The following is a 26,836-nucleotide window of genomic DNA, read 5'->3' on the forward strand; positions in this document are numbered from 1 at the left end:
ATAATGTGAGCCCGTCCTCGAAATCCTGATGTCTTTTGGGTGAAGAGGCAAAATCAAGTTTTCAAATGTATGGAGGTGGGACCCCTCCTGGAATCGTGATGCCCTACGAAGATGTTGCCCCCCTCTGAGGCTATCTCTGGCTCCTGACCAGCTTCCTCAAACAAATCTTGCCTGGCTCTCTAACTTCAACCATATGCAAATGAATTCTTTTTTAAAGCAATAGGTAATTAGAGATTTTTTTAAAGAATTGATTAAAGAACTTGAATCTCTGTGAAGTGCAAGGATTATAATAAAACCTTCTAGGAATATAGGATTAAAGCCATCTCTGAAATCGCCTTGCTTTAAAAATTTTGTTAATATTACCTCTAATTCAATAATCTTTTTTTTTTTTTTTTTTTGAGGAAGATCAGCCCTGAGCTAACTGCTGCCAATCCTCCTCTTTTTGCTGAGGAAGACTGGCCCTGAGCTAACATCCATGCCCATCTTCCTCTACTTTATATGTGGGATGCCTACCACAGCGTGACTTTTGCCAGGCAGTGCCATGTCCGCACCTGGGATCTGAACCGGTGAACCCCGGGGTGCCAAGAAGCGGAACGTGCGAACTTAATTGCTGCACCACTGGGCGGGACCCTAATTCAATAATGTTAATAAACACTTCAAAAACACAGATTTATTTTCAGTTATCTATTATTTCAACTCCTCTAATAAATGGTTTAAAAGTCTTGTTATATGGGGCCGGCCCCGTGGCCGAGTGGTTAAGTTCACGCACTCCACTGCAGGCGGCCCAGTGTTTCGGAGGTTTGAATCCTGGGCGCAGACATGGTACCGCTCATCAAGCCACGCTGAGGCGGTGTCCACATGCCACAACTAGAAGGACCCACAACGAATAATATACAACTGTGTACTGGGGGGCTTTGGGGAGAAAAAGGAAAAAAATAAAATCTTTAAAAAAAAAAAGGTCTTGTTATGAAAAAATTTTCTTTTTTTAAACGTTTGAAAATCAAGCTTTTTTTTCTCTTAAAACACCTTCCTTGGATATCAGGTTAATAGCTATACACTATACACTCACACCATTTTAAACTGAAGGCAAATAGCCTGGGATCTTTGCAAAGTAATATTTTTCTAAGATTATATAATAAATTCCCCTCAATGACTTTTCCATTTACTGTAGCTAGTAAGATTATAGACAAATTTACTTTAATGACATTAGCAATAAGTATATTTAACAAGTTACACCAACCCATTTTCCTTTAGACAGAGAAATGCTTTCACATTATTATAATTTTAACAAAACCAGTTTTTAAAATCTACTCACTAAACGTGAACCATGTTTGTTTCAGTTGAAAGTACATGCTTATATCAGTCTGAATCCCGATGTTATATATACTTAAGTGAGAATTTGGCTTTCCCTGAAGTTTGCTGTATTCCTGGTAACAGTGCCATATTCCTTGAAAAAGAAAGAAAAACAGACTAATATAAAATGTTACTTTCTGAAATAAAGCTATACTCTTGTCACACATATCTACATGAAATTGATCAACACGGTAATTTCTACAAAGGCTAGGTTCATATTTAAACATAAATATTTTATGTGCTCCCAGTAGTCCAAATGTGCTACTGCATTTGATATAAACGTTTTCAGTATTTGTCTGGATGACAGTGGCACCATCTGGCTTTAAATGTCCTTTTGGCTAGAAACAACTTTAATGTCCATCAATAGGGACTGTTTAAATAAATTATGGTATATTTCTACTGTAGAATACTATACTCCCATATAAAGAGGAGAAAGTCTAGTGGTATTGAATGATCTCTAAGGTATTTTGTTGAGCGGAAAAAGTACGGTAGAAAATGATACGAAAATATGCTACAATTCATATAATAAGAACAAACTTTATATATATATTTTTCCTGTACACACATAAAGTATCTCTGGAAGGATATATATAAATATAATATTTTTTGCTTCCAGGGAGGGAAACTTGGTGACAAGGAATAGAATGAGAAGGAAAACGGTCACTGTATAAACTTTATATAATTTGAGATTTGAAGCACATGAATACATAATCTATTTTCAAAAATCATTTAAGCTGAAAATGAAATTTTTTTGATAGTGAAGTCATGTCTTGGGAGAATTATCTGAAAGCATGTTCATGTCAGAGATGACGTCCGGGTGAGGCAAACATGGACTTCTTCAACACACTCCTACCTTCAGGCTTTTGCTTTAGCTGCACTCGCTGCGTGGGACTTTTCCCTCATCTCCAATGGCTAATTCTATTGCCTCCTTCAAGTGTTTTCTCAGATCTCGTCTCAAAAAAACCCGCCCTACTAATATTGCAAGGTGTAATCCTTGCTCTACCATGGTACTCTCATATCCTCATTGAGGATAACAAGACGGATAATAACAATAACCCAACACATACTGTTTACTGTGTTCCAGGTACCAGTCTGAGATGTTTCTATTCAGTGTCCCATTTAATCTCACAATCCTGTGAGATGGAGGTACCATTATTGTGCTGATGGTATACATAAGGAAACTGGGTCTTACAATCATTAAGAAACTTTTCCAAGGTTCTGCACTTGTATGTTATGGAGCTGGGCCTAGAAGTCAGGCTAACCAGGGAACCCAGAGATTCAACTGCATTCGTAGACTGATGTGTGGAAAGCTCTTCTTCCAGTGACAGAAACAGAAAATTGTTATTTTTGGTGTCTGCTACCATAAAACTGTATAGTCAATCCAAATGGCATCGTAGGGAAAATTATTCTTTTGAATAGAAACCGCTCAAACATTCACATATTGGCCCATACACTTGTTAGAAGGCTGAAAGGAAGGGGGTACAGAGCTATACTATTCCTCAGGAGAGACTGTAATTCCTTTTTTGTGTTCACATTGCACCCGCACTGCTTTTGGGGGGACTGAGCTAGTGGTTAGATTTCACTGTTGATATAAAGTAACTCTCCACCCAATGAGGATAATTCCAAGTGCTTGCCTCTAGAGAGCCATGCCTCGTTATGGAGCACAGGCCAATTTCTAAAATGTGTGACAGGATCTGGACTAAAAGTACTAAACTGAAAGAGAAAAATAGATCACACTTCCGTAACTAAGAAGACCTGGCCTTTGATGATATAGAAAAGTTAAAGGAATAAAAGAAGTTGTCTGAAATGTTTTTCATTAAACTAAAAGGGATTCTTTTTATCTCCTTCTTAATACCCATGAGCAGGAGACCAAAGGCTGGTAGGGAAAAAGTGTAGAACATTTTGACAGCACTTTTTTTCACAATAAAGAAGAAATATATGCAAAATTAAATCAATTTTCTCAATTTAACACTTTTTGGGAGAGGAATAAAGAATATGCTTTCCGGTAATTGACAATGGCAACTGAAAAGAAAAAGATGATTTTGATATTTGGTGATTGTAAGAGGGATGATACTTACCATAAGCTAGAATTCCAATCACACCCAATATGAAGACCCAGAAGAGGAATCCAGCTGTGACCCTCAGGAGTATCACAAACATCCAACTGAGGAGCATGGCGATAGTCAGGCCACTAGAGGAGAAAGCACATGACAGACACAGGGGTCAAGTGTGCTAACCATCACGTAATGAAAACAGCAAGACATCCTCTTTTTCCTATTCAAAATAATTCTCAGATTATTGTATTTTACCTGGCTATAGAAACATTTATAATGTGAAAAAGTCTAAGCAACGGTTTCTGGTAAGACTTTCACATGAAAGACCAGCCCATCAGGACTCCACTCGTGTGGAGTCATCTTCATGTGCTTGGGTAAACTGAAGTCCAGCTCAATCATTGTTCAAGAAAAAACACAGTTCCTCCAACCTACAGTTTTGGCCTATCTGCTACAGATGCCCTGTCTTGTTTTTTTTCCTTCACTCTTTCCCACTAAGTGATAAATTGTAAAACACATCCATGATGAATTTGTGCTGTTCTGTCTACCTAGCGACTAGCGAAAGCCTTATGCAATGTAACGGCTGGAAGCAAGGGACCAGCCTGAGGGCAGAAAGATAAGAAAAATAACTGCCCCACACAATTCCTGAATCCATGATTTTGTAGTCGTTAACACCATAGTCTAATTAATTATCTCAAATAGTTTGTGAAGTTTGACATCACTGGACATCTATTTCAGGTCCCCAGTGGACTGTGGGCCATTGTTTGGAGCCACGATAAGGTTTCTGTGTCTCCTGGGCCATGTGACTTTATCAAGCAATCAGCAGCATGACTAATTTCCTTCTGTTTTAATTTATTCCTGGGGTCTGACTGAGCTGCTAGAGATGCCTCTCTTCCCCCCATAGATCCAGGGTAAAGTCTGTTGGGTTCTTCTAGGTAATTTCATCAAAGAGAACTCATTAAGACTGGAAATTTGAATGATACTTCTATTAAGACCTGACACCTTCGGTGCTATCTGCAAGTTTCCAGACATAGTAGCAACAGACAGAGCCTGGTACATTTATTGAGTTTATTGTCTTCAAGTGTTATCTTTAAGAATGAAATCTTAGTAATTACTGTCACTGGATAGATGACAGCACAGTATCAAAGTAACTTCTCAGGTCACATTCTTGCAGAGCCTCTGCTTTTTACTTCAAAAGTCATTCTCTTTTAAAATCACAGATACTTTTTTTTTAAGATTTTATTTTTCCTTTTTCTCGCCAAATCCCTCTGGTATATAGTTGTGTATTTGTAGTTGTGGGTCCTTCTAGTTGTGGCATGTGGGACGCCGCCTCAGCATGGCCTGATGAGTGGTGCCATGTCCGCATTCAGGATCTGAACCAGCAAAACCTGGGCTGCCGAAGCGGAGCGTGCAAACCTAACCACTGGGCCACGGGGCCAGCCCCTAAAATTACAGATACTTTAATGCTTAAATATTAAATATGGTTGAAGCATTATTCTATGGCATACTCCAAGGGGAATATTCAAAAAGGTCAGTGGGAAAAAAAGAAACATAGCTATTTATTGTATGTGTTTTAAATTCCTGCATAAAAATTCAACTGAATAAACTAAGCTCCAGCATATCAATTTTTGGCTTTATATTTATGAAATAGATGACAGCAGAAGAGGTGAAAATAAAGGAAGGTGTTTACGTTCAAGTGGTGTGAGTGGTGCCTGGGTAAAGAGGGTTTCAACGCGTGTGTTGGGAGGGAGGTGGGCAGGAGAGTCTCCCACAATGCACACCTTTTCAGGTAAGAGTGGAAAAGCCAAAATAGAGAGGAAACATAGAAATTACCTAGTGGTATTAGAGGAACCAGTTTAACTACTGTCAAGTATAGATTATAATCTCTGTTATGGAGTTATACCCTGAAATCCTGATATACACTGAAAATAATTACTGTAATTGTTTAAGATAAAGCATCAAAATAAGTGAAATCTCAAAAACTAGTTTTATAGCTCTGAAAACTACTCAGTAGTATTTCACACATAATACAATTTCAACTTAATTAAGCACCTTAGAGTTAAATACATCTATCTTGTTCCTTTGGGGTTTTTTGGGGGGCGAGGTTTATAAACGCTCCTTGAACCCACATTTTCTGTGCATCTTCTGTGTTCCAAGAACCATACTAAAAGTTAGGAAAATAAGGATAAGTTAGACATAGTTACTATGGTAAAGAGTTCATAGTTTATCAGGAGTAAAGGGCCAGGTAACTAAAATATAAAACGGTAAGTGCTATATAGAAGATAAGTGTATGTATGTATGTGTGTGTGTGTAGGTCACACACACACACAATGGGTATGAGGAACACAGAGGAGGAAGTAATTTATTATGCCTGGGGAAGTCAAGAAAGACTTCATAAATGACATGAAAGCTGATTTTAAATAATGGATGGAGCTGCCCAGGACACAAGGAAGGATATGCTAGGAAAAAGAACAGAATATGCAAAATTGGGAGGGCCAGGGTTTGATGGTCTAGCGACGGGTGTGCCATTTGATGTAGGCTTAATCAAGAAACATGGGTGGAGGCGAATCTGAGAAACTAAGTTGGGCCAGGTTATAAAGGGCCTTGTAAGTATCTGAGGAACTTTTCACTTTATTCTTTGATCACTAGGGAACTATAGATGCTTTTAAGTCACAAGAATGTGACACAAGAGCCAGAGAGTAAAGACAGCCCTAGATACATCAAAGCACATGGACCCGCTCCAGTAGAGTGACTGCATTTTCCCTTCCCTCTCAGGAATGCAAACCTTATGTCTGAAAATTTTAAATCTCCTCCCCCCTTCATATATTTTTTCAGCTCTTCATAACTACAGCGACCTTTGATGATGATGATGGCAAACATTATGTGGAAGGGATGTATTAAAAAATAAGAATGATCCTTTGGAGGTCAAGGGGAGGAAAAATGAGAAAACAGAACCAGAGAAATGACAACGCATCCTCTGGAACACGTGATGAGAAGCGAAAGTACTACAGATGCTGTCCCTACATGACTCGAAGTATATGTAAATAAGAGCACTTTAATTAGTAATGTAATGCATACAATTACAATATACATTCTTACCACTTTCTGCAACACTGGGCATATTTCCAAATATCTATGCCCCATCTTCACTCCATGCAAAAAAGACAATGGCAGGAATTGAGATCTGAGTTATTCTTTCTTTCACAAATATGAATGAGGAATTTGAAGAAAGAATTCCACCAAGATAAAGTCAGAATGGGGCTGGAGAAGAAACAACTATGTTTTCACTTACATGAGAATCCAATACCAAGTTGTTGCATAGTCTTCAAACACTTTCATTCCAATTGCCCTTGCATCAAGGATTTTGTTGACACCACTGAATTCAAAGAAAGAAAACATCAATTATTTTTTGACTACCATTAAACAGAAATCTTATTATGATAAAAGAGATTTTGTAAGCTGCTATTCAAAGCATATTTTTAGAGACCATTTATCAGTAGTGACTCTTTTCCTAGCCACAATAATACATGAGATGTCACTTCAGTAAACCTACAAAGGTGGCTATAGCTACACACAAAGAGAACACGGCTTCCAAGAACGGCAAATAAATCCTTTTCCAACATATGCGACCTGCCTTCAATACTGCAGAAACCTCACTATAATGAATTTAAATGATAAAATCAGCTTTTAACTTACAAAATCCATAGAGTCAAGAATAAACATCATCTTTAATTCCCCTTCCTAACTCTCCGACAGCTCTGTAGCAGGAAGGCACAATGGGGCACATACAGAAAAGTGCACAAATCCTTAGTGTCCAGTTTGATGGATTATCCAAGTGAACCTACAATGTCACCATCGCTTCCCCCACATGCCCCAACCGCAACACCCACCCCTTCCCGTAAAGTGACCATAATCATAAAGTTTGTAATGATAATATCCTAGTTTTCTCTTTAGTTTTACCACATACATAGGCATCAAAGGGGAATTTAATTTAGTTGTGCTTGTTTTTTATTTTTTCAATCAATGGAACTGTACTTGTATTATTATTTTGCAATTTCTTTCACACATCTTTATATTTGTGAAATTCCTCCATGTTGCTATTATATTCTAAATATGCAGGAACTGTACTGTTCTACTTGGACCGCTAAGTTCTTTCAAGAAAGAGAGATACATTTGTAGAATATTTCTATTTTTCATTTTTAATTCAGCAACTGAGCCATGCAGTGGCACTCTGTGTGTTTATGTTTGTGCTTACATGTGAGTGTGCACCCGGGGAATTATGTTTCCTAATGACTTGGAACACCTCTATGTGTACAACTGAGGGAAATAGTAAATTTACTTCATTGTAGTTCATACATAGAAATCTGATATGGTACTGAAACATACTGTCATGGTTGTTTCACCTTTCATAAGGCCCTCTTCCCTTTAAAACATCTGGTGGTTCCATTATTTCAGTCATTTTTTTAAATAGTGCTTTAAAAAAGCATAGGTTTTTTTTTTTTATGTTCTTTCAAAAAGTAAACGTATTAAGGTCTTTCACTATGTTTCCTGATGTCTCATTTCTCCACCTGTTGATAATGAAAGATTTAACCATTTTGAAAGACATCATTGGTCTTTCTAATTCATTCTGGCTTCTCCTTTAGATGTTTTTCTTTTCTTTCTTTCTTTTTTTTTGCTGAGGAAGATTTGCCCTGAGCTAACATCCGTGACAATCTTCCTCTTTTTTTTTATATGTGGGTCACCACCTCAGCATGGCTGCCAATGAGTGGTGTAGGTCCACGTCTGGGAACCGAACCCAGGCTGCCAAAGCAGAGCATGCCAAACTTAACCACTAGGCCACAGGGCCAGCCCCTAGATGCTTTTCTTGATGAACACATACCAAGTTCTCTACCTGACACTGATGTGTATGTTTCACAACACATAATTATTCCTCTACAATCTGTAACCTAAGGAAGCTTTAGTCTTGGGTACAATAATGGAATTCATCCAAATTGAAAATGGGAATGTAAGTGAACATACTTTGCAGCTGCCCTGAGTTCTACAACATTTCTTGTCTTTCCACTTCCATCGTTGAATGTTGTCTTATTTCCTATTGTTAGAAGTCCGTTTTTAGTAGAGAAGTCAGGGAAACATCTCTGGAGAACTGTAAAAATAAATTAAAATTATGGTAATCACTTTTCTATTTCTTCCTACATGATGTCCCTTTCTCAAGCTTTCTGTTATTTATAGCAAATTCTTGTTAGATGATGTGTAAATTGCTCAATATATATAATTGCCCATTACTCGATGATCAGAAGATTTTCTGATTGTTCTAAAACTGACAAGTAAATATGATCACAAGCTGAAGCTATGTTCTAAATTTGTTGATTATTTTATACGTGATCTATTCATCAATTAGCCATAAATAAAAACACAGCACAGGTTTTAGAAGAGGAATACTAATAACATCTCTCTCATGGTAAACACATTTTAACAAAAAGGCTACATTTACTTGTATGACTGGATGAGTTTAGTTTTGTTATTAAAAAAAAATCTGAGATACCCCTTGAGGGAAACTTTGAAAAATGGAGATTAGTGAATAATTCCTTGGGAAATGAAAACCAACTCAAACTTTAGGCTACGGCTAAGGCAACTGAATTTTTATTCATAAAGTCTTAATAATTTGTCTCTCTTCCAGCTTTCTCATTGACATGGTTTTTCGGGGGGGGGGAATGGAAATTCTAAAGTTATCAAAAATGGCCCAAACTTTGTACATTAGCATAGTGTCTGAGAAGAGCTAACTCACCGTTCAAACTTCTATGTGTTTATTTTGTTTAAATAGAATGCTTGCCTCTCTACAAATCTGTATTACTAAAAATATTTTAAAATCCCAATTTTACATGAAGAAGGAAGAGAAATCAGAACCGGATCATTTTTATATTTTTTCTTCCTTGAAGTATCACAGATTTGCATGGGTTCATAAAAAGTTTGAAAATATTAAAGCAGTTGATATAGGGGAAGAAGAAATAAGCCTTTGGAAAGCCTTTCCTGACTTTCCTTGCTTAAAATGATCTCTTGTCTACCCACCTCCAACTTCTGTCGCCTTGAGAACATGGCTGTTTCCTTCAGCAACCTCCCTATCTTTCTCCTGCTCTTCTCTGGCTAATTTGATGTGGTAGTCTCCATTTGCTGCTTCTATTCCCTCTCAATCCAATCATATTTCTGCCCCCACTACTCCATGGAAATTGTCCTCCCAGTGATCCCAAAGAACTCCAAATTGCCAAAACCTCCAAATATTTTTTTAGTCTTCATCCTGCTTGAACCTATTACCTAGCACAGTGCTTGGTACACAGTGGAACTCAGCCAATATTTGCTGTTGAATGAGTTGACTTTCTTGAGTCTTTGCATGGTAGGCAACACTGCATTTGAAACTCTCTTCCCTTGGCTTACGTGCCTAAACTCTCTCCTGCCCTGCCTTCTGTCTTTCTCTGCATGCTTCACTTTCCACTCCTTAAATACAACTGTTCCCATGACAGAGTCCCCCAACTTGTTGTACGTATTATTTCTGGGTAATCTCACCCAATCTGTAAGCTTCAATTGCTAAATATCCTCACTCCATATTTGAAAAGTAGAGAAAACCTGAAGGAAGATACAAAACTATATATAGCCATACCACTCACAATGAGCTATGTTAACATTTTGGTAAATTTTCTTCCAATCTTTCTTCAACAAGAAATTTTTTTTTTTAATTTTTGAGTCATAACCATACAGCACATGCAGTGTTTTTTCTCGTTTCTTTCTTTTAATATTGCTTATTTCCTTCTATAAACTCTTTCATGAGTGAATTTAATTAGCTGCATACTATTCCATTAAGTACTATACTTAATCCTCTGTTGGGGGAATACAAGCTGGTTGCAAAGTCTACCTTAATATCTCCTTCACCAGACTGTGAGGGCCTGTGCCCTACTCCTTTTTTGTATCCCCAATGTACATTTTATATTGTGTGATTTAGCCAAACTGCCCTCATAAGGGCAGGGACAATGTCTTATACTTTTATCCCTATTACATCTTCAGTGACTAATGATTCATTTTTACCTTTTTGCATAAAAATTGGTAACATTGTTCTTGGCTACAGACACTTGATATCCAGAGCTTCCTGGTAAAATGCAGTTGCTTGTGGGACCTACACCTTTGCTTTGGGGTCTTTAATGACCCAGAGAAGAGTGACAGGAGCATGCAAGACATTGAGTTTGGTGCCAGCTACTTCAATGGTAACAACTGTTTACTTAAACTGATGACTATTGCCTCTCTTCCTTTTTGTTTTTTTTTTTGGAGGAAGATTAGCCCTGAGCTAACATCTGCCACAAATCCTTCTCTTTTTCCTGAGGAAGATTGGCCCTGAGCTAACATCTGTGCCCATCTTCCTCTACTTTATATGTGGGATGCCTGCCACAGTGTGGCTTGATAAGCGGTGCTAGGTCCGTGCTTTGGATCTGAACCAGTGAACCCTGGGCCGCCGAGGTGGAGCACACAAACTTAGCTGCTATGCCATCGGGCTTGCCCCACCTCTTTTCCATTTTAAAAGAAATATTTAGTCATTGTAGAAAAATGGAGAAATAGAAAAAAGAAGAAAGAAAAGAGAAAATGTCCATAATTTTGCCACCTCCAAAACAATCACTTAACATTTTGGCATATTTCTTTCCAATCTTTTTCTTTGAATAGCTTTTGTTTTTGTTTAATTTAATTTATACATGCTTGTCATTATAATGCATACAGCATTTTATTTAACATAATAACATATACACGATACTTATATTTAATAATTCTAAAATATTTCATTTAATGACTACATCATAACTGATTTCAGCATTCTCTTGCTTTTGGACATTAGAGTGTTTCCTTTTCCTTTTTTTTGTTTTTGTGGTTCTTTTGAATAACATCGTGATGGACATCTTTATGCAACCCTTTTGCTTTGTAGTTGGGATTATATCCTTAAGAAAGGAAAGTGAGTGATTATTTCATTTTCCTCTAAAAAGAGTTAAAGTTTATATAAACTTTAAAGTTTATAAAATTTTAAAGAAACAAAATATTGATTCATTTAGGAGACATAAATACTTCAAATTTCAAAATAAAAAGACAAGTGCACGTCCCACCCTCACTCCTCAGGTGATTTCTGAACAAACCTTGTGGCTGAGCTCAGAGGCGGGTATGTAAGAGTGTGTGCCTATGTGCGCTCACAGAACACCAAATGAGCAATCTGATTGGGCTTTGAAAAGTCAATTTTCAGTCTTTTTTGTGTGTTGATGCAACAAAACCGAAAAACTGACCAAGCTCCACTGAAGAGAGCCCTGGCTGGAGTAGGGAGAATGGGCTCTAGCATCAGCTTTCTTCCTAATGAACTCTGGGACCTGGGGCCACCCATTGGACTGTCCTTGGCCTTAGTTTCATCAATTGTGAAATAAAGGACCTGAATTAAATAATTCTTGCTGTATTCTGTGTTTCTAAGCTAAAATAATAACCACTTACAAGGTCTGCTTGGAAAAATCGCTGTTGGACAATCATCATCCAGCAGAAGTTGTGTGAAAGCCTAAAATGCAAGGAACAGCATGTTAGCATCTCAAAGGCTATGTGAGGACAACTTTTACTCTCTGTATAAAAATTTTGTCCTTTAAAAATTTAACTCCATAATAATCTCATTATTCCAAATTTCTACCCCATTAAGAGTAATTATAACGTTATCACACATACATGTGTTTTTTAAAACAATTTTTATTTATTTGTTTAATTATGATTATTGTTATTTTTGAGGAAGATTACCCCTGAGCTAACATCTGCCACCAATCCTCCTCTTTTTGCTGAGGAAGACTGGCCTGAGCTAACACCTGTACCCATCTTCCTCCGCTTCATATGTGGGACGCCTTCCACAGCATGGATTGACAAGCTGTGTGTAGGTCCGCACCCGGGATCCAAACCTGCAAACCCAGGGCCGTCAAAGTGGAACATAAGAGTTTAACCGCTGCACCACTGGACTGGCCCCCACACATACTTGTTTGACAAATGCTCTTAACTGTCCTAATTGTAATTTAGTTGAATCAACAACAATAAAACCAGACCTGCTGAGACCAAGGCACACCTTTGAAGGTGTGTGTCTTTGTCTTAGCTACATCCTGAGTCTCTAATTCTTTCTTTTTTCTGGAAAAACAGCACCTTTAATTTAGAAACCATTACTGCTACTTAGCATAATGAGGCTTTAGAATTTCTCTTATAAATCTCAAACTAGGGTAGGGTCTGGCAATTTTTTGAATGGATAATTTTCAAACTGTCTTTGGAAGTAAAGTTCTACTTGTTACTAAGTAGCCATGGAGCTTTATCGCCATATTAATCAAAGGGTGACTGCAAATGACATTAGTTCCTAGCTCATGACAGCAAAAAATCCATACAGGTAGAGAATTTCTTGGTGTCAGGGAATAGTTGAAGATAATTTTCCAGACTTAACAGTCTTGCATAACACCCAAGTCTACAAAATGACATGCTGTAAATGGTGTGTGGTTTTTTTTTGCGTGTACATGTGCATTTGTGTTTTAACGGAATGGTACCTTTAGAAATTATTTCCTAGAAGATTTAGGAGCTTATCCAGTTACAAATGCTCACGTTGCACTTGAGATAGAAACAAAAGCTAAATTCTTCTCTAGTTTTAAACTTAAACACAAATACCTTCACGGGCTTAGCAGAAGCTGCCTTGCAGAACTGACTATAGTATGACCAGTAGTTTTCACGGGTTCTGTACATAAAGTGCATTTCCATGTAGGTTAAAAACTTTTCTGGGCACTTGGAGACGCAGATCTGTGAAGAAAAGGAAGACGGTGGTGGCAACGGAATTGAGTTGAACAAACCAAGGAAGTATCTACAAGGCTAGATTTCTAAATTATCCACCACAATAAAGAGGAAAGCACCAATTTCCATCTAAGAAACTTAAATCAATTTTCCAATCTTACTGTAACAATGAAATTTCCTGTACTAATCATCAATCTCTACTCCTTGACCTTTGATGTTGATGTTCTGTGAAAACAATAAGATGCTGTATAATGATGGACTTATTTTTAACTTCTGATATAGAGATACTTGTAGATCCACATGCAGCTCTGAGAAATAACAAATTCCACAATATCTTTCACCCCATGGAAATAAGTTGCATACTATAGTGCAATATCACAACCAGGAAACTGATATTGTTACGATCCACTAACCTTACTCAGATTTCACGAGTTTTACAAGTGCTTGTGTACGTGTGTGCGCAGTTCTATTCAATTTTATCACATGTAAATTTGTGCAACTACCACACAATGATGGACTTTTAATAAAATATTCTCTTTTGATTTTCTAAATTACTAGATAAGAGTATAATGCAAGATTAATCTTTCCTGTGTAGTTTATGCATTTTCAGTGCCAGTGAATTTTCAACAATTCTCAAAACATAATTGGGGTTGTATTACCATAACAAACTAACAAAATTAGGGCTATTTGCGGCAATCAATCATTATTATAGTCTTTTAGCAACACCAGTCAAATGTGGGCAGAGAGGTCACCGATGCAATTATTTTACATTAATGAACTTTGGGGGCCTATTAATGCCAGACCAGATCACTGTGCTAGTCCCCAAAGCCACTGTGGAGTGACTGAAATCCAATTAGTAACTCCACAGAGAGAAGCAGAATCAGGGACGATGCGCTCTCTTGGTTTCGCTTTTGTTTGAAATAAAATAACAGAGGCGGCATTAAGCCATGAGCGTTGCAGTCAATCCTTACACATTCTCTTCTCCACCTTCAGTTCCTCCTCGTGAAAGGCTTTTCAGCTCTGCCTGTTTCATCTCCCTTCTGTACTTTGGTCACTATTCTAACTGGCCAGATTCTAGCTCAACTCATGTTGGCAGCTGGGTGAAAACACTGCTGCTGATCTGACATCTTGTTCCCATCCTTTGGGCCATGTTTCTGTTGCACACAAGGACATTTGGTGTTGACCCCACAGCTAAGCTATTAGATGGATAACTAAATGGATCTCTCACATCTCACAGTTAATATTGTTTTGTAGTGGCAGCAGTCCAATTTCTTCTGGACTTTTTTTTAAAAGGTTGGCACCTGAGTTAACATCTGTTGCCAATCTTTTTTCTTCTTCTTCTTCTTTCCAAAGCCCCCCCAGTACATAGTTGTATATTCTAGTCGTAGGTCCTTCTGGTTGTGCCATGTGGGACACCACCTCAGCATGGCTTGATGAGCGGTGCCACATCTGCACCCAGGATCTGAACTGGTGAAACCCTGGATCACTGAAGTGGAACAGGCAAACTTAACCACTTGGCCATGGGGCCGGCCCCTCTTCTGGAAGTTTTTGACAAGGTAAAGAACCCTTCTTCACATTCACACATCCATCTGTATTTTCTCTTTCTCAGTCTCTCGTATACACTTGTGAACACACACACAATCACATACACACACTCACATACCTCTAGAGGAAATATTGGAAGTTCCACAGTTTGTATCTTTCTACAAAAGCTGAGAAATTGTCTAGGGACATTCACAGCATCCAACACACTCACATTTTTGGGGAGAAGGCTAAGGTTAACATCAACGCAGATGTCAAAAGTTCACTCACTGGAGCTAAGCTGGATAAACCATCAACATATTAGGAGACACTTTATAGACTTTTAGGCTTTCACAGTTTGCTTATCTGACTTTGAAAGATAACTGAACTAGTTCCCCTATTGGATACATTTAAGTGGATTTATAAAAGTGAATACTAAAAGAACTAATGCTTTCACAGGCTCTAAATGATGGCAGGAACTACTGAGTTGGGACCATGGTGATTTCTGTATTTATAATACACACATATACAATGTATGCTACACATAAATGTGCTGTGTATGCAACATGTAAAAGAAAGTAATTTAAATGGTAAAAAGTGATTTGTTACAGAGAATCACATCAAATTTCATTCCAGACACAAATGAGCTGTTAAAAAACAATATAGCAACTGCTCTTTATTCTCTCTCTCTATAAGACCAATTTGTTCAGTTCAAATAGGGAGCTGATTAGTAGCAATCAAGATATAATTAGCCAAAAATGAAGGTTGCATTGAGGTTGGGTATCCTAATTCATCACAGTCTGTCCTTTAAATGTTTGTGACACATGTCTGGACCATGCTGGCAGTTAACAAAAAGCATAATGCATAAAAAATATGGCTTGGATCAGTAGAAACACTATTGCCTGGCAGACCAAAAGCAAGTCTGCATTATCAGCAGCTAAAATATATTCGCACTCAATTCTGATTCTTTGTGTAACCACAAAGGAGCACGTTGAATGTAGTTCTTCATCATTATTTTTACATCTTCAATTCATATAGGTTTAACACTCTAATGCAAACTAAGATTTGGTAAGTGGAAGAGAATTACATTGAAGGTTAAAACACCACATTTCCTATGAAGAAAGGACGATACAGTAAATAATTTATGAAATGTAATAAAAAAGCATAATGTGCAAGGATTTTTTTTTGTTTCATCATGGGAAAGATGAATTTAGTATAGTGAAAAAATTCCTAGGCTGGGAGTAGGCAGCTATTAATTTACTCATTAACTCAACAAATATTTACTGATCACCTACTCTGAACCTGTTCTAGGCACGGGGGACACAGTAGGGAACAAAATAAGTAAAAACCCTTGCTCTCAAGCAGTTTGCCTTCTATAGGGGGAGACCAGTAACAACAAATAGGTAAAATTGTTTGTTATAAGATGGTAATAAATGCTATGGAGAAAAAGAAGGTTAAGGAGAAGGATCCAATATGGCGGCGTGAGTAGTCCTCTTTGTCTCTCCCCCTTCGAATCCACAACAAATTGGACATTCATTGCTTAACAAAGGATATCCATACAGCATCTTGGGACGCCTGAGAGACCCACGCGGCTATACATCGGAAGGCGGACGGACTTCCCTCTGGGAGGAGGTGGAGATGGGGGAAATTCTCCGACCCGACCCCCGAACAGCCTAGTACCTGCAAGCGGCTTTCTTCCAGCGGACACCCCCAGAGCATCGGCACACACCTAGGGCAGGAGGGAACGCACACCAGAGGAGCGACAGTGGAAACAGGTGACCAGAGCCCTACCTAAGCCCCCCGCAATTACACCTAAACCCAGAGGGAAGCTTCAGAGTTGCACACCTGAATCCGCGGGGAGAGCCTCTGCCCGCCATTGGCAGGGAGGCCCCACCTGGCGTCCACAGTGCCCAGAGGGTCCCGGAGAGAATCCCAAGTGGTGCAGCAGCCCTCCAGCTGCCACTGCCCACCCCACTGTCTGCTGGGCGGGGCTTGGGTTTGCCGGAGATCCCCTCGGAGAGGACTGGGGCTGGGTGGAGCTCCAGCGGCCGGCTCCGCGGCCCGGGGGGGAAGCTCCGGAGTTCTGCCCGGGAAGCAGACAAAGTCTCTTTCTGCCATTACCAGAGAGGGCCCGCCCAGCATCCACAACGCTGGGAGGGTCCCAGAGAGAATCCCAAATGGCACGGCAGCCCGCCAGCTGCCGCTGCCTGCCCCACTGACTGCAGGGCGGGGCTCGGGACTGCCGGAGATCTCCTGGGAGAGGACTGAGGCTGGGTGGTCCTCCAGCGACCGGCTCCGCAGACTTGGGAGGATACTTCAGAGTTCTGCCCCGGCAGCAGGCAAAGTCCCTACCTGCCATTAGCGGAGAGGCCCCACCCAGCATCCACAACACCGGGAGGGTCCTGAAGAGGAAAATACCAGGCAGGGCAGCAGCCGGCCAGCTGCCACTGAAATCAAGGTCTCCAGCTATCCCCCAGACAGGGCAAAGGGCTCCCCAAGGTCCTGAGGGAGAGGACTGGGGCTGGGTGGAGATCCAGTGACCCAGCTCTGTAGCCTAGGGGGAAACCCTACAGCCTCACAGCAGCCTCAGCGAAAGCCTCTGCACACCACTAATAGAGAGCACCCATCTGGAAGCCACAAGGCTAGAAGACCTCGGGACAAAAGTAGCATAGCTAGGTGAGCTAACCACAGACTGCAGAAGATGCCAATAGCTCTGCTGTGACCCATAGTGGACAAGTGAGATTTTGTGGGTGCCGACAGTGACGGAGCTGCAAATATAAGTGATCCTGGCCCTGGCCACTGGAAAAGCCCATAACACCGGGCAGACCCCAAGGAGGGAGCATGTCTAGGTGGTCTGCCACAGTAGGCACCAGCAGCCTGAAGCCCTCCTGTGATGGCCCCCACAGCTGAAGAGGGAACCCACAGGACCACTGTGACTACGAGGAGGGGCCCAGGCCCAGTTATCAACAGCTGATAGGGTTCCTCGTTGGTGCAGTATAAACAGCTGCTCCCCCACCACACCAATAGAGATAAGTGGAAGCAGTAACTAAACTCTATCTCTATGTGGAGGCACAAATCTACAACATCAAGCAATATGAAAAAATATATTAAATCTCCAGAATAGAAGGAAAATAACAAATACACAGAAAACAATCCCAAAGAAAGTGAAATATGTAACCTAAATGACGATGACTTCAAAACAGCCATCATTAAAAAACTCAATGAGTTAAAAGAGAATTCAGATAGACAACTCAACGAGTTCAGGAGCTGTGTCACAAAAGAGTTTGATACTATAAAGAAGAACCAAACAGAAATACTGGAAATGAAGAACACAATAGAGGAGATAAAGAAAAATCTAGACGCACTGAACAGTAGGGCCAATAATATGGAGGAAAGAATTAGCAATTTGGAAGATAGGAATATAGAAATGCTGCAGGCAGAGGAGGAGAGAGAAGTAAGACTAAAAAGAAATGAAGAAACTCTCTGAGAATTATCAGATGCAATTAGGAGATGCAACATAAGGCTTATAGGTATACCTGAGGGAGAAGAGAGGGAAAGGGGGTAGAAAGCCTATTCAAAGAAATAATGGCTGAGAACTTCCCAAACCTGCTGAGAGAGATGGAACTTCATGTGACAGAAGCCAATAGATCTCCAAACTTTATCAATGCAAGAAGACCAACCCCACGGTATATAGTAGCGCAGCTAGCAAAAGTCAACGACAAGGCGAAAATACTAAGGGCAGCCAGGCAGAAGAAATTAACCTATGAAGGAACCCCCATCAGGCTATCAGCAGATTTCTCAGCAGAAACTTTACAGGCTAGAAGAGAGTGGAATGATATATTCAAAAATCTGAAGGACAAAAACCTACAGCTGAGAATTCTCTACCCAGCGAAAATATCCTTCAAATACAATGGAGAAATGAAAACTTTCCCAGATAAACAAAAATTAAGGGAGTTCATTGCCACAAAACCTCCTCTTCAGGAAATGCTCAGGAAAACCCTCATTCCTGAAAAATCAAAAAAAGGAAAGGGGCTACAAAACCAAGAGCAGAGGAGATAAGTAGAAGGACAACAACAGAGAGTAGCAGCTCTCCATCAGAACAGATTAAACTTTGGGACAAGAAACAAAGGAAATTGAAGAAAACCGGAAAACAAGACATAAAATGGCAGTGGTAGGTCCCCACATCTCAATAATCACTCTAAATGTAAATGGACTGAACTCCCCAATCAAAAGACACAGAGTGGCAGGATGGATCAAAGAACAAGACCCAACAATATGCTGCCTCCAGGAAACACATCTCAACCCCAAAGACAAACACAGACTCACAGTGAAGGGATGGAGAACAATACTCCAAGCTAATAATGAACAAAAGAAAGCAGGTGTCACTATACTAATATCAGACAAAGTAGACTTCAAAGCAAAACAGATAAAGAAAGACAAAGAGGGACAGTATATAATGATAAAAGGGACTCTCCACCAAGAAGACATAACACTTATAAATATATACGCACGCAACACAGGAGCACCAAAATATGTAAAGTAACTCTTAACAGAACTAAAAGAAGACATCAACAACAATTATTACATCAACAATACAATAATAGTAGGGGACCTCAACACACCATTAACACCAATGGACAGAACATCCAGACAGAAAATCAACAAGGAAATAATAGAATTAAATGAAAAATTAGACCAGATGGACTTAATAGATATATATAGAACACTCCATCCAAAAACAGCAGGTTACACATTCTTCTCAAGTGCACATGGAACATTCTCAAGGATTGACCATATTTTGGGAAACAAAGCAAGCATTAATAAATACAAGAGAGTTGAAATAATATCAAGCATCTTTTCTGATCATAATGCTATGAAACTAGAAATCAACTACAAGAATAAAGCAGAGAAAGGTGCAAAAATGTGGAGACTAAACAACACGCTTCTGAACAAACAATGGATTATTGAAGAAATTAAAGAAGAAATCAAGCATTATCTGGAGACAAATGAAAATGAGAACATGACATACCAAATCATTTGGGATGCAGCAAAAGCAGTCCTAAGAGGGAAATTCATTGCAATACAGGCTCACCTCACTAAACAAGAAAAAGCTCACATAAGCAACCTCAAACGACACCTAACAGAATTAGAAAAAGAAGAACAAACAAAGCCCAGAGTGAGCAGAAGGAGGGAAATAATAAAAATAAGAGCAGAAATAAATGATATTGAAACAAAAAAGACAGTAGAAAGGATCAATGAAACAAAGAGTTGGTTCTTCGAAAAAATTAACAAAATCGACAAACCCTTAGCCAGACTCACCAAGAAAAGAAGAGAGAAATCGCAAATAAATAAAATTAGGAATGAGAGTGGAGAAATCACAACAGATACCAATGAAATACAAGGGATCATAAGAGAATACTATGAAAAACTATATGCCAACAAGTTGAACAACCTAGAAGAAATGGACAAATTCCTAGACTCCTACAACCTCCACAAACTGAATCAAGAAGAAATGGAGAATCTGAATAGGCCAATCACAAGTAAGGAAATAGAAACAGTAATAAAAAACCTCCCCAAAAATAAGAGTCCAGGACCAGATGGCTTCTCTGGAGAATTCCACCAAACATTCAAAGAAGATTTAATACCTATCCTTCTCAAACTATTCCAGAAAATTGAGGAAGATGGGAGTACTCCCTAACACAATCTATGAAGCCACCATCACTCTGATCCCCAAACCTAGCAAGGACAACACAAAGAAGGAGAACTACAGACCGATATCACTGATGAACATAGATGCAAAAATCCTCAAAAAAATTCTGGCAAACCAAATACAGCAATACATCAAAAAGATTATACACCATGATCAAGTGGGATTTATACCAGGGACACAGGGATGGTTCAACATCCACAAGTCAATCAATGTGATACACTACATTAACAAATTGAGAAACAAAAACCACATGATCATCTCAATAGATGCAGAGAAAGCATTCGCCAAGATCCAACACGCATTTATGATAAAAACCCTCAATAAAATGGGTATAGAAGGAAAGTACCTCAACATAATAAAGGCCATATATGACAAACCCACTGCCAACATCATACTCAATGGACAAAAACTGAAAGCCATCCCTCAGAGGACAGGAACAAGACAAGGGTGCCCACTTTCACCACTCCTATTCAACATAGTACTGGAGGTGTTGGCCAGAGCAATTCGGCAGGAAAAAGAAATAAAAGGAATCCAAATAGGTAATGAAGAAGTAAAACTCGCTGTTTGCAGACGACATGATCTTATATATAGAAAACCCCAAAGAATCCACAGAAAAACTATTAGAAACAACCAACAACTACAGCAAAGTAGCAGGGTATAAAATCAACATACATAAGGGGCTGGCCCCGTGGTCGAGTGGTTAAGTTCGCGCGCTCCGCTGCAGGCGGCCCAGTGTTTCGTTAGTTTGAATCCTGGGCGCGGACATGGCACTGCTCATCAGACCACGCTGAGGCAGTGTCCCACATGCCACAACTAGAAGAACCCACAACGAAGAATACACAACTATGTCCCGGGTGGGCTTAGGGGAAAAAAAAAGAAAAAATAAAATCTTTAAAAAAAAAAATCAACATACATAAATCAGTAGCATTTCTATACACTAACAATGAACTAACAGAAAAAGAACTCAAGAACTCAATCCCATTCACAATCGCAACGAAAAGAATAAAATACCTTGGGATAAATTTAACCAAGGAAGTGAAGGATTTATACAATGAAAACTACAAGACTTTCTTGAAAGAAATTGATGACAACATAAAGAGATGGAAAGACATTCCATGCACATGGATTGGAAGAATAAACATAGTTAAAATGTCCATACTACCTAAAGAAATCTACAGATTCAATGCTATTCCAATCAGAATCCCAAGGACATTCTTTACAGAAATTGAACAAAGAATCCTAAAATTCATATGGGGCAACAAAAGACCGCGAATTGCTGAAGCAATCCTGAGCAAGAAAAACAAAGCCAGAGGAATCACAATCCCCGATTTCAAAACATGCTACAAAGCTACAGTAATCAAAACAGCATGGTACTGGTACAAAAACAGGTCCACAGATCAATGGAACAGAATTGAAAGCCCAGAGATAAAACCACACACCTATGGACAGCTAATCTTCGACAAAGGAGTGGAGGGCCTACATTGGAGAAAAGAAAGTCTCTTCAACAAATGGTGCTGGGAAAACTGGACAGCCACATGCAAAAGATTGAAAATTGACCATTCTTTTTCACCACACACCAAAATAAACTCAAAATGGATCAAAGACCTAAAGATTAGGCCTGAAACAATAAGTCTTCTAGAAGAAAATATAGGCAGTACACTCTTTGACATCAGTTTCAAAAGAATCTTTTCAGACACTATAACTCCTCAGTTGAGGGAAACAATAGAAAAAATAAACAAATGGGATTTCATCAGACTAAAGAGCTTCTTCAAGGCAAGGGAAAACAGGATTGAAACAAAAAAACAGCCCACTAATTGGGAAAAAATATTTACAAGCCACTTATCCGACAAAGGGTTAATCTCCATAATATACAAAGAACTCACACAGCTTAACAACAAAAAAACAAACAACCCGATCAAAAAATGGGCAGAGGACATGAACAGACATTTCTCAAAAGAAGATATAAGGATGGCCAATAGACACATGAAAAGATGTTCATCATCGCTAATCATCAGGGAAATGCAAATCAAAACTACACTAAGATATCACCTTACACCCGTTAGATTGGCAAAAACATCCAAAACCAAGAGCGACAAATGTTGGAGAGGTTGTGGAGAAAAAGGAACCCTCATACACTGTTGGTGGGAATGCAAACTAGTGCAGCCACTATGCAAAACAGTATGGAGATTTCTGAAAAAGTTAAAAATAGAAATACTTTATGACCCAGCCATCCCACTACTGGGTATCTATCCTAAGAACCTGAAATCAGAAATCCAAGAGTCCTTTGCACCCCTATGTTCATCGCAGCATTATTTACAATAGCCAAGACATGGAACCAACCTAAATGCCCAGAAACTGATGATTGGATAAAGAAGATATGGTATATATACACAATGGAATACTACTCAGCCATAAAAAACGACAAAATTGGTCCATTCGCAGCAACATGGATGGACCTAGAGGGTATTATGTTAAGCGAAATAAGCCAGAGAGAGAAAGACGAACTCTATATGACTCCACTCATAGGTGGAAGATAACATATAGACAAGGAGAACTGATCGGTGGTTACCAGGGAAAAGGGAGGGTGGGGGAGGGCACAAAGGGGGAAGTGGTGTACCCACAACAAGACTAACAATAATGTACAACTGAAATCTCACTAGGCTGTAATCTATCATAATCTTAATAAAAAAAAAAAAGGTTAAAAGGAGGCAGGAGGATGAAAGGTAGCCGGGTGGGATTCCAATTTTAAATACACAGCCAAGGAAGGCCTCACAACAGCCACATGCAAAAGAATGAAAGAAGACCATCATCTTACACCACACACAAAAATTAACTCAAAATGGATTAAAGACTTGAATGCAGGCCCGAAACCATAAAACTCCTAGAAGAAAATATAGGCAGTATGCTCTTTGACATCTGTCTTAGCAGCATATTTTCAAGTACCATGTCTGACCAGGCAAGGGAAACAAAAGAAAAAATAAACAAGTGGGACTACATCAAACTAAAAAGCTTCTGCATAGCAGAGGAAACCATCAACCAAACAAAAAGACAACCTAACAAATGGGTCAAGATATTTTCAAATCAAATATCTGATAAGAGGTTAATATTCAAAATATATAAAGAACTCATACTTCTCAGAAACAAAGAAACAACAACCCAATTAAAAAATGGGCAAAAGATCTGAACAGACATTTTTCCAAAGAAGATATACAAATGTCCAACAGGCACGTGAAAAGATGTTCAACATCACTAATTATTAGGGAAATGTAAATCAAAACTATGATGGGATTCACCTCATGCCCATCAGAATGGCTGTAATTAACAAGACAAGAAATAACAAGTGGTGGAGAGAATGTGGAGAAAAGGGAACTCTCATACACTGCTGGTGAGAATGTAAACTGGTGCAGCAATTACGGAAAATAGTATGGAGATCCCTCAAAAAACTAAAAATAGCACTACTATATGATTTAGCTATTCCACTGCTGGGTATTTATCCAAAGAATACAAAAACACAAATGTTTTTAAAGATGTATGGACCCCTATGTTCATTGCAGCATTATTCACAATAGCCAAGACTTGGAATCAACCTAAGTATCCATCAAAGGATGAATGGATAAAGAAGATGTGGTATATACATATACAATGGACTATTACTTAGCTATAAAAAAAAAAGATGAAATCTTGCCATTTGCAACAACATGGATGGAGCTGGAGGGTATTATGCTAAGTGAAATAAGTCAGATGGAGAAAGTCAAATACTGTATGATCTCACTCATAAGTAGAAGATAAAAACAACAACAACAACAACAAATACAGAGATTGGATTGGTGATTACCAGAGGGGAAGTAGGAAGGGAAAAGGGTGAAAGAGGAGACAGGGCACATGTGTACGGCGATGGATGGTAGTTGGTCTTCTGGTGGTGAACATGATGTAGTCTACACAGAAATAAAAATATAATCATGTACACAAGAATTTTATGTAATGTTATAAACCAATGTTACCTCAATTTAAAAAAAAAGGAAAACAAGAAAGCCCTCACAAAATAAAGGTAAAATTTGAAGAAAGACTTGAGGAAGACTAGTGATTAAGCATAGTCCTCTGGAGAAAGGGTACTCCAGGCAGGGAGAAGATCAAAATCTAAGGCTCTCAGGTGGGAGATTTCCCAGATTCTGTGAAGACGACAGATGTTTAGTATGACATGAGTGCAGCGAGCCCAGGAAGAGTAACAGCAGGTGCAGTCAGAGAGTTGGGAAAACAGTGAAGGACCTTGTAAGCCATTGTTAGAACTTTGGCTTTTAATCTGAGTAATTTGGGAAGCTATTGGTGGGGTTGAGCAAAGGGGGGGCATAATGCGACTTATATTTAACAAGATCACACTAGCTGTTGGGTGGAAAAGAGACCATAAGGAATGGGAGGCAGGGGCAAGTATAGAGGCAGAGAGACCAGTCAGGAGGTCATTAAACTAATCTAGAAAAAAGATGATGCTTCCTTGAAAAAAAGGAAGAGATAGTGAGAAGTAATTTGGTTCAGGGTGAATTCTGAATGGAGACCAGAAAATTTGCTGACAGCTCAAATGAGTGTGAGACAAAGAGAGGAATCAAGGATGATTCCATGGTATTTGGAGCTGGTCTTAATTGAAAGATGATTCATTGGAGCGTTGGAGGGATTGAGATGATCAGACAGTGGGATATTTGAAATTGAGATTACAAAGGGTGGTAATTATTGGTACTGACAAAGTAAAGGATTTGACCTTGGAATGGGTGGCTGTGGTAGAAAACAAGGTATTGTAGTAGAGATGGTCACAGAACTAAGATGCCAATATCCCAAGTTGGCTTTAGTCTCAGCAGGAAATAGGTATCAAAAGTCTTTGAGAGAGATGAGGAAGAAAGATAGGAAGCAGATTTATGAACAAGATCTAGGGAAGATCTTTGAGTGTAGTTTACTACACATGGAACCAGGAAGAGGCAAGTGAGTCAGAAACCTACTAAGTTTTTGAGGTAATTGTACTGCCGAAGAATTCATGAACTAACCTGAAAGGCCTTTGACTGTTAAAAAAATCTTTGAGGTGCTAAACTTGAACAACAGGAAGTGAGCTGCAAAGCTATATGGCCCCCAAGAGGGCATATTTCCAATGCTCAGCAATGGCATGGCCTGATGCTAAAAGACAGGAAATAACCTCTCAGGTGGTCCAGCAAATAACCAGAGGATGCCATGCATAAGCAAGTTCCTCTCAGAGAACACAATCCAGGTGGAATAAAGGACTATTCTCCAATGCCATGCATCAGAGACCGCTGTGCATTTACTACTTCTCCCTTTCTGAACAAGAGTTTGTTTTCTAATTCTCCAAGCCCCATTCCTCATTGTGCATTTAGTGTCAAGACCTACCTGATGGAGAGACTGTGAGTCACCCGTAGATCTTGGACTTCGGGGTAAAGACAGAACTACATGGGACTCTGGGTTGTCTCCCTCGGGAAGAAGGTGTTCTGGATGACAGAGGGGTAGACTATGGAAGACACAATTAACTGCCCCTTGAAGTTTGCGCCTCTCGTTCCACTTGTTCCATGGTACAGAAGAGGCTGCTCAGCCCACACCTACCTTGCTTGATTCTTTCCTTCTTGCATCTAGGTGGACGTATAAGACTATTGTGTCTATGGCATGCAAGTAGAAATGCAACATGTGACACTTCTGAGCCAAGGCTTCTAAGAGGAGGAGTGCCTTATTCATCCTCTCTGTTCCCTTCTGCACCTGGATGCAGATGATGAGGAGGATTAAGGGATGGCAGAGCCACCAGATGAAAGGAGCCTGGAGGAGGGTCTCCCACTGACCAGAAACACCAGCCTCATACAGTCATATGGCCAAAAGTAAACTTCATTGGGTTAAGTCACCGAAAAACTAGGGTTTTTTAGCTGCAGTAACTAACTTTACTTTTCCCAAAACTGATACTGAGAAAAATATCTCCACTTCTCTGGACTGTGGTTTTTTCATTTATAAAAATAGTTGGTTGGACAAGATAATCACTGCGATTCCTTAGAGATATTAAAATAATTAATTCCTCCTTAGTTTTGATTGTATGTGAAGAAACATGAGCTCACACTTATGTCTTCCCACCTTCCATAAATTCACCATTAACCACACACACACACACAGAGAACTCAAATGAAATTTTGAATTCTTTCATCCAAGAATGTTCAAAATTTTTAACACACTAGTGAAGCACCTTTTACCTTACCTGTGTGGTAGGGCACTGTAGGTTTACCAGCAAGGAGGGACTGGTACAGCTGAACAGGTTAAAGTAAAACAAAATGGTCTTGTTCCTGTTAAGAAAACAACATAAAACAATTTTTTTAGTGACTGTGGAAATGTTCTGTATCATATCAGACCCTGTACA

At 39.2% G+C, this 26,836-nt stretch overlaps 1 protein-coding gene across 1 annotated transcript in view; it reads right to left on the reverse strand.

Annotated features, from left to right (window-relative positions):
- Positions 1-26,836, reverse strand: part of SLC44A5 (solute carrier family 44 member 5) — a 131,122-nt gene that overhangs the window by 21,386 nt on the left and 82,900 nt on the right. The window contains exons 5-11 of the mRNA XM_046645831.1: positions 26,678-26,762; positions 13,098-13,226; positions 11,910-11,970; positions 8,424-8,547; positions 6,697-6,780; positions 3,432-3,544; positions 1,316-1,447 (exon numbers count right to left, since the gene is read on the reverse strand). Of these exons, the coding sequence (XP_046501787.1) occupies positions 1,316-1,447; positions 3,432-3,544; positions 6,697-6,780; positions 8,424-8,547; positions 11,910-11,970; positions 13,098-13,226; positions 26,678-26,762 (728 nt within the window). The remainder of the gene's footprint in view (positions 1-1,315; positions 1,448-3,431; positions 3,545-6,696; positions 6,781-8,423; positions 8,548-11,909; positions 11,971-13,097; positions 13,227-26,677; positions 26,763-26,836) is intronic.

The sequence above is a fragment of the Equus quagga genome, chromosome 18, assembly GCF_021613505.1.
Source record: "Equus quagga isolate Etosha38 chromosome 18, UCLA_HA_Equagga_1.0, whole genome shotgun sequence".
NCBI lineage: Eukaryota > Metazoa > Chordata > Mammalia > Perissodactyla > Equidae > Equus > Equus quagga.